Source organism: Paramormyrops kingsleyae, chromosome 7, assembly GCF_048594095.1.
Source record: "Paramormyrops kingsleyae isolate MSU_618 chromosome 7, PKINGS_0.4, whole genome shotgun sequence".
In the NCBI taxonomy this organism is placed as follows: domain Eukaryota; kingdom Metazoa; phylum Chordata; class Actinopteri; order Osteoglossiformes; family Mormyridae; genus Paramormyrops; species Paramormyrops kingsleyae.
Genome location: NC_132803.1, coordinates 7267303 through 7280296, shown reverse-complemented (window position 1 = coordinate 7280296; position 12994 = coordinate 7267303). Strand labels below are relative to the sequence as shown.

The window sequence follows — 12994 nt, the reverse complement described above, 5'->3', positions numbered from 1 at the left end:
AAAAAAATATTAGATAAAACACAGAACATTGGATGGAAATGATGAGCAAAAGCAACAAACAAACCTTGTCAATGCCGGTCAGTATTACAAAACAGTGCCACACACAGATTCAGTAACATAAGCTACTTATAATGTGTCATGATGAAAGATGAAAGAACCCTCTCTCCTTATTTCTGGACACGTTCATGACCACAAACAAATTTAGCCTCTGACCCTTAATGGTTAAATCTTACTGATGTATGATGTATCTTTAGGTATGAACTTGAGTAACCTTGTCATAAAAAAAGAAACATTTAAAACTTTACGCTCAGAGAGAGACAGATATGGCAGCCTGGTAAAGGGTGTTTGTATGTGTATCATTTGCCTTCCAGCGGATCTTAACGCAATGTACGCTTTGGTAATTTAAAGTCATAGATCAATAGCATCTTGATCCTCCTACGAAAGGACCCATCAACTCTTCAAGCCCCCTTCCCCCCCCATTTCTGTGGATCACAGTTTGACTGCACTACATATAGTTCTGCCAGTGCACAGATTCAGAAAGTGATCAAGCAAACAGAGTCTGTTTCTGCATTTGGCAACACCAGTAGGAGCTGACTCTCGTTCCCGGACTTGGCCTGTGACTCTCCACATTCCTGACCCCTCCCACCATCTCGCTCACTTGGACATTTGCCAGAAACACTCCAGTGGACTAAAGTTCCCATGCTTTCAGCAAACAGCAGCCTTACACTGCAGAGAAAGTACAGTCAAACCTCGAATTGCGAGTAACTTGGTTTGCTAGTGTTTTGCAAGACGAGCAAAATTTTAAAATAAATTTTAACTTGATAAACGAGCGAGGTCTTGCAATACGAGTATTACATATACGCTTTGCCTGCCGAGCGTCACGTGATCACAACTGAGCCGATGGTTCTTCTCTCTCTCTCGCTGCGGGATTGTGGGTAATCGTCTCCCATGCTCGGTCTTAGTCGGCGTCCCTCACTCGTATAGTCAAAACTTAGTAGAAAGTCACCCGAATAAGGGCGTAGCAGTGCGAGCGATGAATCTGTTTAACGACAATGCAATGTCCACATTTCCGCGAAATCGGAAAGGAGGCAGAAGCGGCTGTAATTGGATAGGTTCCTTGTTAAAGTCGCACAAACAGAAAAAGATTCCAGTGAGCCAACAGATAGCAGTGATTCTGTTATAGTGAAAGTCGTCCTACAAAATAACCCTCCTCTTCTCCTCTCTCTTCTCCCTTATACCATCCACGATTCTTTTCAAAAGGTAAAGTGCATGTTAATTTGTTTTATGTATTTTTACTTTATATTTAGTATTAACCATTTTTATATGGATATTTTGGGTTGTGGAACGAATCATCTGAGTTTCCATTATTTCTAATGGGAAAATTCGCTTTGATATACGAGCGCTTTGGATTACGAGTACGTTTCCGTAGCGAATTATGCTCGCAATCCGAGATTTTACTGTTTGAAAAGTATGATACTCCCAGCAGTTGTGCTGATCTGTGAAATCTCAGTCTCAGCTCACCTGCTCTTCTGCAGCCACATCCTGTGCGGGCAGGCTGTCCCTAGGGGGTCGGAACCAGCTGAAAATTTGCCCCATGACGCTGGCTCTCCGCTGCTCACTGAGTCAGTCTGTTCGCACTCCGCTGCTGCGTGTTCTCAACACGTCCAGGGGTGGGAACAGTATCCAGGCAAAGGAGGGGGAGGAGCGGGGTGTGGAAAACCAAAGGGTGGGGATGAAGGGGACGGCTCAGCAGCTGGGCAGGCTCAACTTTGGGCTAAAAATGGAATATCGGTGCCCTGCTGTCACAGCACCTTACAGCAACGCATAACGTAATATCTGTCAGAACAACGAAATGCACACACAGACGCACATATACACGCTCATATTCATGCCGAGGAAACGCACACACGCAAACGCAGAAATACTTAGCCAGAAATAGAAATATGTTATGCTGTACTTTGAGCCTAATAATCCCACTCAAAAGAAGCACCATCAATTCCTGTCATATCTTTACGGCAGCCTGCTATTAAAAGTTGTCGAACTCCACCAATTCTTGGCCCTGCCTACTAGAATGGTTACTGATAGCCGACTCCAATGCAGTGCAAATAAATATGTACGATTCTTATATGTAGAATATAATCACATTTAGTTCACTCACATTACTGGGTTTACACATAATGTAACTCGACTTGTCACATTTTCTGTGATTTCAAAAGTTGCTCGGGGTTAAATGTCAAGTTTTAATAGAGGCGTCTCACACAAACATCACAGACAGCATGAATGAATACAACATAATGAATCGTACTGCTGTCCCTCACATACCTGATAAAGATGTTGTTAAATACGCAGCAGAGATAAAAAGCTAGTGTGATGTAAGAATATGGCCTGAAGTCTATAAAGAGGCTGCAGCGTTACAGGGGGAACAGCATTCCACATCAGCGCTGACGCAGACACACAGGCCTCTGCAAACACCAGACGTGCATTTTATCTCACTTCAATAAGGGAACATTGGAGTTCTGTTTCATTAGTGACTTTAACAGTGTTACAGAATATAATGGCAAAATTTACAGTTGATATGTTATGACCATAGTGCATAAGCCATAACAGAGAAGATTAACGTCTCACTTGATTTTATGAAAATTAGAACCAACACTGACTGTAATCTACTGCTAAGGAATTTGTTTGCTCTTTTAGCAACAATGGCTAAAAACATCACCTTCCTGGCAGGTTCTAGCTTAGTTCTTAATCAAAATGCCTGCAGTAATATTAACTTTCCTGTAGCGGAAACTCGCCCAATCTGACCTGATCAAACGACACAATGACTGTCTGACCCCAAGTCCTTCACTCAGTTCCTCATGCCAAGAGAAACTGGTCTACCTCTGTCCTTCGTACAGGTTTCTGATGGAAACATCTGTAAAGCTGTTATCATGGCATGACATTTGGTTTGAACGTGCGGTCATTAAGGAAAGAGATTTAACTGTTGTTGTAGTTATGAAGCACTGCTAATATGACATATTGCGGTAATTATAAAAAGGGCTTCATATGAACTTTATCATAAATAAAATATAAATAAAACCAAACCAAAACTTCGTCTCATACAAAAGACACATATGACACCTTAATTCATAAAACCCTACAAGAAAAAACACCAGCACACAGAACTCGTATAGAAAACTTAAGTTTCCTCTCTCAAAACTGTAAAAAGGCATCAGACTAGAGAAAACCAATTGGATTTTGCTTATTTCTACACCTAGTTCAGTTCAAGGCAGTGAAGGTTTCAAACACATTCAAAGAAAAGGCAACTATTTGTTTCTGTTTATTTTATAGAGCTTCAAGTTATTGTTGTTTTCACCTGCTATTGCCGCGCCACAGTTTGAGTCTTGTTTACTGTTGCATCAAATATGAAATTTAGCCATATGTTGGAAAACCTATTCCAGTATTTTTTAATCTTGCAGATAATCTTGCATGGGGGAGCTCCCCATGATAATTTGTGAATGATATTTGTTGAGAATAGGGATTGCTCTGTGAGTTGTGCATGGCTTCTACTTGTCAGATGGATGCATATTTTACACTTCAAAATGAGTCCATTAATATTCATTGACTGCCAGTATATTGTCATCGTTGCATTAATTTTTTTTCATCTCATTTTCATCAATGAAAAATCTTTAGAAACTCATCACCGCATCACAATATTTGAAATTTTTGCAATATTGTACTATTTATTAAAAAAAAAAAAGAAATTTACTCTAAATAAACTACAGCCAAAGACAATATATTATATACCAGTACAGCCTGTCATATGTACTGGTGTCATTACTGCAAGTTGTGCCAACAGACCCAAAGCAGTGCTGAATAATTACTTCCTTTGCTCAATGTCATCTCTATGGAATCCAAAATATGGAGGAAGTGTTTTAACGTGACTTATTGATGGTCTCAACCCAGTTGACTATCACGACCCATGCGATGTGAGAATTATATGTGCATAACATGCAAAGTTGACAGTAAAGTGCCCTCTGTTTCACAGCTAGAAGATGAGATGACCTTAATTTGCCTGCAGGAACATGGCAATGTCTGTGAAATCACAGATCAAGAAGCACAAGCCTTTGAGTTATGAAAACCCTAGAAGGACCTCTAGCACTAAAGCTGCCCCCAGGATTCAATCCCACACAAATAACACATGATGAGTGGGATCTGGCAGCCCAGTGGCCTGTATGACACAACTCAGTTGGTAAAGTCCAGCTATTCTTAGTCACACCTTTGCATTTATCAGAGCCTGTCATCGGTCTGGTCACAGGACCCAGAAGAATTGCCCAACCCCGACATGGGACAGAGGACCGAGTCTACATTCACACTCTCAGTGACGTAACAAAAATTGTCAGATGTCTCTGTGTTTGAAAGTGACTGTACAATTTTGACATGCTGAGTTCAAATAAGTGGCTGAAATTTGCCTATCGCATCAGGATTTTTCTTAGATCAAATGATAATTTTAACATGATACCAGAGAAACGCAAAATGCAATCTAAAAAAAAAATACATAAAAATTAATTACTTTTGAATGTGACCAGGCACCGTAAAATGGGACTTAATCTTGGAAGAAGCTTGAGACACTGCAAATAACAGTGTATAGTTTGCCATAGTATCACCAAACTTTATCAGATATATTTGCCAAAAACTGATTTCATGTGTTACCCCCATCAGGCTTTGCGGTACAGCTCTCATGTGAAACAAAACATTGAAAAAATATTTTTTTCAACAAAATCTCTCAACTAAGAAAATCTTAGACGTAGATGATTTTCAGGTGTTTCCAGCAACAGTCTAATCATACGCATAACAATAAACAGCGTGGGAACATCAGTATGGCATTCAATTCCAACTACAGCGAGAGTTCCTACAGACGAAAACGTTTCTTCATTTTTCTTCTATGTTCCCTGTGTTCTTCATCACCTGAACAGTTTCCGAACAATCTGCCATCATGTTGACATCCCATGATCTCACTCAATGGTGTTGTAATGCATTATACAACACACTCATGTAAAGCGCCTTAGGGTGATATACAAAAATAAATGGAATTGAATTGAACCATGCAAAAGTAACAATCATCACCATGATTTTTGGGTTCACGCCAGACCATTGGAATTCAAAAACCAAGTGATTTTTTCACGCCCATGTTTGCATACTCTATGAAGTGCCTGCGGCTCATCTTGGTCCCCAATCTACATGCATATGGTAAGCTTTCTTCACAAAATGAGTTATTTTTTGTCTTTGTCTCTGTAGAGTATAGTTTCCACATATGTAGCAAAATGAAACAGTGGAATTAACACAATTCTTTTAGATGAACAGCTTTTCATCATTACAGCCACCGCCATGGTGCTTATAATATCTTTAAATGGTGCCACTTTACAATAAGGCTACCCATACAAAGGGTTTATGAATGGTTTACAATCTGCTTACTAATTAGGTTGTAACACTTTGTAAATTATTAATAGATAATTTAAAACAAGTTATAACACAGTTTTCTTTTTATTAATGAGTTACTACCATTTACAAATGCTAAAAGGGAGTCTTATTGTAAAGTGGCACCCTTTAAATTAAGCAATGCACTACTGTTTAAGGTGCAGCCAGCATTAATGTTAATATCCCACGTAAAACATAAAAATTGAGCCCTGGTGATTTGGTTGAGCATATTATAACTGAAATTTATAACTAATTTAATCAAATACCAAATAAACCATATGATACAGAAAAAAAAGGATATTTTTGAAATCGGCACATCAAAATTAAGATGTTTTGCAAAACATCAGAACTCATGCATAGCAGTGTTATATTTCATTAAGAAGCAAATCTTCCAGAAAGTATAATTACATTAATTGTCATAAAATTTTCTTACTAGTCATCACTGAAAAGGTCAGAAAAAGAAAAAAAAAAAGAAAAAAGCCAATTCTAAGACCTGAATCTGACCACACTGGTTATACTACTACAACATACAAAGTATAAAAGAAGTATTAGGTCCTGCTATTTTGCTGGGTTTTTTTTTTTTTACTCCCAAGGTGTGATCACATTTCTTCTTGGGGCAAACATGTCAACCAGGGTAGAACACACTCGACTGGGGATCTTCAAAATGAGCTGAAACTCCCATCAAAAGCCAAAAAGCCCCTGAAACAATGGAGCTGAACAAAAGGCACCAAACACATGTAAAGGCTGCCAACTAAAACACCATCATTTATACATGTGCAGAATCAGAGAGCACGGGTAGGACTGTGGAATGAATACATCATTGTTCATTTACTGACTTGTTTACAAGGGCAAGTCAAATACAAAAAATACTTTTAATCTTATGTGAATACCCTACATACCCAAAACTAAATACTCAACATATTTAGGAAGATTAATAGTAATTTAAAAAAAAAAAAAAAAAAAACTTATTTTTGACCACATAAACTCCATCATCTCCGGTTACTTTTAAAAAGATATGATATTATTATATTAACTGACTTAATATAGCAAAATGTAAGTGCTCAAAAATACAGTGGAATCTGTTTTCCAGTGATCACGTTTGTCTGGGTGAAATTGATCACTGTAAAAGGATGACTATTATAACCAATTCTTTCTTCTTTTTTATTTCTCAGGCAGATTTCCATCTAATTGACATTTGTATATTTATTACATAAATATAAGGTAATAAAACGGACTGCGTCACTTTACTGAATTTTACTGACAAATACAGAATACAGTACAGCTGTTTCAAACGCTCTTCAAATTACAGTCCTGCACAAATAAAATTACTGAACTGTGTATAGATAAAATACACTAAATACAGTACAGTACTGTACACAAATTCAGTTCAATTCAACTTTATTTATACAGCGCACTTCCACGACATTACATTGTCTCAAAGTGCTTATTGTAGTTTCACTGCTGTCTCAGTGGCTCGTTTTGTCAGTTTATCATAAGCTTTCATAAGTCTATATTTGTCACTGAGAGAAAATTACTTTCTTTTGCCCATCTGTGCACACCGCATTAGCCTCAGGTAGCTAGACAGAAGCAGATAGGTTACCGCAACGCAAAATAAGGTGATCAAAGAAAATTATTTAAACAGCATTTGTACAGGAATGATTCTGTCCCAAACTTTTTGATCCACATAAGTGGTTGATCACTGTAAGCAGTTCCCATTATACTGCAATACAACACAATTGACATTAGAATACAAAAAATAAAAGTCAAAAAATAAACTGACAACAATGGATCACTTCTGAGGTAGCTTACAAGAGTATTCTCACAGAAACAGAGGTGTGCCACTTGCATTCTCTTGACCAAAGGCTCGGTCAGAGTCTTTATTGTTATATCTTCCTGAGACCCAAGGAAAAAAAGTGTCCTTCAATTTTAGGTTATTTGTCTTTGGAGGAAATAAGACATCTTACAATTTAGATTTTTTCAAATTTATTTTTATTTTTAATTTCACAGCATGTCCTCTTTAGTGCACAACAGGAATAAATACGTTTCCTTACATCAGTGAAAAGATAGATGCAAAAACAAAATGTCCACTACAATGGACATAAATGAATGGGTGGGATCTCAGGAGGATATAATAAAAAGAGACGATAGTGGAGACAAATACTTTGTAACAGTAAAAAGATTCTGATCTACTCATTAGATCAAACCTTCTTTTGACACTAGAGGGCAGTGCCTACCAAATTAAATGCTAATTGTGGAGTGATGTTTATTTTCCATCTTGCACAAGCGATTTGGCTGACAGATCCAAAAAGGAAGGGCAAAATTATATTAAGTAAAGCTGCTAGAAAATACAAAAAGGTACCATATCATAACTTGTTCTGCAGAAATACTAAATATTAACTTGTCTGCTAACCTTACTGCAAAATTTAGTATAGCGACTTCGGTTGAAGATTAGCTACATTCCTAAAAGCAGCATTTCTTACTTTCTTACAAGAGCAAAGCATTTGGTGTTACATCATACTATCCAGGGGTGGAACTTCACAATTTTTGCTACTAGCCAACTGGGGTAGTTCAGTGAAAAATTTAGTCTGACGTGATTTTTCTGTTCAGCTTTTTCCTTGCCTCAGAAAAGTGGGCAAGTTTATTTTCCAGCCCTGATACTATGAAATTTATACCTGAAAAGGCCATGAATCATACAGCAAGAGAAATACAATTAACAAAACTCTTCAGGTACACAGTAAAATTTTACAGTAGCAACTAGTGGATACAGGGGGACTACTGAACTTTCATGACTTCCCTCAGTACCAAGTATGGCTGGACAATATGGACCAAAAACAATATCTCTGTATGTTTAAGCATATTATATATATATATATATATATATATATATATACATATATACATATATATATATATATATATATATATATATACATATATATACATATATACATATATATACATATATATATATATATATATATATATATATATATATATATATATACATATACATATATATATATATACATATACATATATATATATATATACATATATATATATATACATATACATATATATATATATACATATACATATATATATATATATATATATATATATATATATATATATATATATATATATATATATATATATATATATATATATACATACACACACACACACACACACACACACACACACACACATATCATGGTATTGTCCAAAAGAAATGTACATTATCCTGTGGTTTGAATTATAAAACTGATACAACCCTTCATCACTTTTCAGTGACGACTAGTTCCTGAGATCTGTCCTAAAATAATGAGAATTATGTGATCTACAGTAAGTTATGAAACTGACAACATTTGTGGCAGACAATGTAAGAACTGTTAGCACAACACAATTTATGCGATACATAATAACGTAATCTTAATTAAAATTAGGTTTAACAGTCATACATTGTTTCGCGTTTGCTGTCAATTGAGATTTATTATTTATCTACAACTATAAGGGGGAATGCCACTTGTGTAATATACCAGTTTTGCAGCTTTAAGCAGGAAAGGCTTACCTAGTCTCAGTCTCCCCGACCTTATTTTTCATGGATATACCTCATGTTCACCATTACCCTGTACTGAAAATGCGTGTTATAGAGCAGGGGTGTCAAACTGCAGTCCTGGAGGGCCGGAGCCCTGTGTAGCTTAGTTCTTTCCATGTTCCGCCACAAATGATTAAGCTCAACAGCTATGTGTTAAACGAGGGGAAACCCAAAAATGTGCAGGGCTCCGGCCCCCCAAGACTGGAGTCTGACACCTTTGTTATAGACAATGCACTTATGGATGCATGAGGTAATCATTAATGTTAATATTGCCTCAAACGCAATGGCATAAACACGGTAAACAATTTGCTTATTTAATCCAGTATAGTGTAGCCTGAAGGTGAATTTGAGCACCTCGGGATTAGGGCTGAAAGGGATTTATCCCAATCCGCTAAAAGTGAGACTTTAATTAATGGTTGTTTATTATGCTGGTACATTTGCATTCGTACGTTATTGTATGTTACCCGAAAAAAACGGGTAACTTTTTGGTAGGGTTTGCGATGTCCTACCAAAAAGTTTTATCCAGCCGAAATATACATGAACGTAAACTGAGCGTAAAAATCGTAACTGACGATTCAGTTCAAACACCTTCTAAACTTATTTGCCAAGTTAAGTTCGCATATCAAATTAAAGAATGAAACAATAGACACTAATTGCTACAAGACCTAAGAGGACAGCTTGCCTTTAAAACGGGAATCCTAAAACGCCCAACCCCCTGAAAACGAACCGCAAACTGTATTAGCCTGTATTACAAAGTGTAACAACATGTTCTTAAACTAAGAATTATTTTAATCAAAATTCATATAGTTTTATAGGTCGCTAGCAGAAACCGTAAAATGAGATCCTAGCTCTAAACATAAACATGATTTCCATCATTACCCATAAAGCTCGTGATTATTAAATCCAATGGATGCAATCTTACGATAATTAATTTCAAGATAGTACAAATTTATAGAAAATTATACATTAGCTGATGTTTCTTAACTCCGAGAACATGTAATTAGGAAAAAGCACTGTAGTATGCATAAATCATTCCTCTAACTGCGCAACATGTTTTTCATGTTTTGTATACTTATGTTATATATCCTACTACTGAAATAATTTTCTGGGACCCACAACGCAGCAAACGTAGAGAGTAATAATAATAATAATAATAATAATAGTTTGCTCACCGTTTTAGATTTTTGATGACGGTTGTGCTTTCTCTTGTTCGGCATCTTTAGACAGTTTAGAAAACAGTGATCACTCGGGAGCTAGTGGCAATTCAGAGAAATATTGGTAGCGTTAGTGCTGTCCCTTTTACAACTTGTTGCCCCACCCGCTGAATAACTACAGAAGTTTGTGATACATTCCTATTTTCCGAAGCTCGCAGAGGTGCAGGGGCGGGATCTCATATCCGCAGTCGGCGCCTCCCCCTGGTTGCGGCTAAATTGTGTCACGTGGATACACTGTTTTGTAACGTGGACTACATACTGCTCAGTCTGAATAAAACGTAAGGGAGTTATTTACTAAAAGGGATATATCCTTCTAATTCACGCCGTTCTTTTAAGCCTTTAAAGTCTCACCAAACCGCATTAACAAAAAACAAATTTGTGAGTAACAAAAGTGTATAACCTTGTAATTACTGAGGACATGGAAACTCGTCGGGTTTCTTGTAACCGACCTGTCTCCCGCATGGGATTATGGGAATTGTATTTCCTAGCTTCATATATTGGGCCACAGAAATTCTTAGTAAGGAGCAGGCAGTTGTTCTTTCCCACTCAAACAAGTCCATTCCTTATTTTTATTTTTTTTGCTATGGGCGACTAGGAGCTGCCAAAAGTGGCTGATTGTGCCGGACTCTGTAGGCTGCAGATATCACAGCTGTCGATTATCTAGCGAATGTGATGCGAGGCACCGACACTGAATTCTGAGCCCGAGTGTCCTTCGCCAATCTTCGGATTGATTACGTTTTTTTGAGTCTCTAACCTTTTAACCCTTGTGCACATGTTTCTGGAAGTGACCCGAACACGGTGAAGTGTCTGTATTTTCACGTGTACGATTTAAGTGCTTGGTTTGTAAACAGCTTTCGGATAAACCGTGCTTTTCCCCCGTTATTTTATTTCTCTGAGTTAGAATTACTTCAAACGTCACTGAAATAAAGTAAAACATGAGAAGTTTGCTCACATTGGTTTAAGTGGGGCATTATCTAGAGCTAGTACTTGCAATGTTTGCCCAATTTAGCTTGTTTTGTGGATAAAGAAAGATAATGGATTTTGATCACTGGACCCATTCAGTGGTACAGAGACCGACAGCATGTTTTAAGACGTGGATGCTTTGCTGTACGTGTAAATAAACAGAAAGGCATCTTTTGCTTAGCAGCCATTTTGAAACGTTATCTAACATTATTTGTACGTTATTTCGATCGGGAAATGATTTTAAATGGATATAAAGTTTGATATTGTTATAATTTTCACGTGATTTTTTCCTTAGAGTTTTAGCAAACTTTTAGCGTGCTGAATGCGAAAAAAGCTTGCGGTTCGCCGAAGGACCAGTCCTTGAAATGGGCTAAATTTATTTTAAAATAAACGTGAAAAGTCCGGTTTGTTTAGAAACTGTTCTTAGTGTTCAGTTTTCACGGTTGCAATTATTTGTGGCTTGATTTGTGTGTAGACACGCACACAAAATGGACAAAAATACTGGAACACGTACCATAAGTAACCAAGCGTACGTAATGAAATACTTTTAGCGTTTTTAGTTTTTTGATTGCATTCACAGATTTTTATGAAACTGAGTTTCCCCAAAAGAATGTCCCCACACGGCTAAATTATCAGGTTTTTAACAGAGTCGCAACATTTGGTCCCCACAATGTGAAATATATACACACACGCAGGCTAACAACCACTAACATTCAACTATAGGGCCATAAAACGTCCCTCCTCAAAGTCAAGCACTTCTTCCCTAAAATGCCTTCTGGATGCTTTTTGGTAATGCCAAATGTTGTAAAAAGAAAATTCACTGTGTACTTAACTATGTCTTTGCTGACTTTTAGTGTGCTTTATGTGTATGTAATGACACCGATTCTGGAAAGTGAGTTGCAGAACACAATGGTGAGGATGTACTGATTGCTAGGCCTGTCACAATAATTACGTTATTGATTAATCACACGATATATGGACACATCCTCAATATTTTTTTGACTTGTTAATGAGTCAAATATGTAAATATTTTTTTGACTTGAATATTGGCAAATTGTATTTTTATAAGAATCAATGCCCCCCACATTTTAGCCAGTCGTGCTGCTTCTGCCTTTTCATCTGTTCTTTGTGTCACAAGCCGTGGGCCTGAATGTTCATACTTCCAGTTCCAACACTACAGGCAAAGGTGCTTTTAAAAGTTACATTTATGAAGTATGGCATGTTTCTGTAGAAGTAAAAAACCTATACTCAATTTCCTTTCTCTAATTTATGCTCAACACCAAGCATAAAGTAAGTCCTGTCCCTCTTGTCTGTGCTTTGATGGTGCTCTGAACGTGGACCTCACAGAGATCCAGACAAAATCTACCCTCACGTCCACTTCCCCTTGGTAACCTGTGCTCCCACAGTAAAACATGTCGGTTGCACTGCCGAGCTAAATACAAATGAGTTCTTTATAATAACAAAAACACGCTTTTTAAAAGACATTTATAAACATATTTTATTGATGTGAACCTGCTGAAGCAGTGAGGGTAACTTGAAACTTTCAGGGTAACTTGAAACTACTATGCCCTTTTGTTGAGGATGCTCTTTATTTTTATTTTTATTTTGTATTTTTTTTCTTTTTCGAGGTTGACAAATGTCAATGCATTTAATTTATTATGTATTCGAAAAACACTTAAAAAGTCTATATAAATACCTACCTCATCATCATGCACTGAAGGTTGAATAGATGCATTTCTTTATTATGCATAAAATACTTGAA

At 36.8% G+C, this 12994-nt stretch overlaps 1 protein-coding gene across 10 annotated transcripts in view; it reads right to left on the bottom strand.

The window, feature by feature from the left end:
• cast (calpastatin) overlaps positions 1-10414 on the bottom strand; it is a 56285-nt gene extending 45871 nt beyond the window's left edge. For 6 of the 10 annotated variants that reach the window (XM_072714158.1, XM_072714171.1, XM_072714164.1 and 3 more), the window contains exon 1: positions 1522-1681. In XM_072714158.1, the coding sequence (XP_072570259.1) occupies positions 1522-1596 (75 nt within the window). In that variant the 5' untranslated portion in view covers positions 1597-1681. Of the gene's footprint in view, positions 1-1521; positions 1682-10227 lie in introns of those variants that run through there. The other 4 variants (XM_072714159.1, XM_072714165.1, XM_072714168.1 and 1 more) reach the window with 4 other exon arrangements.
• Positions 10415-12994: the final 2580 nt, after the last annotated feature.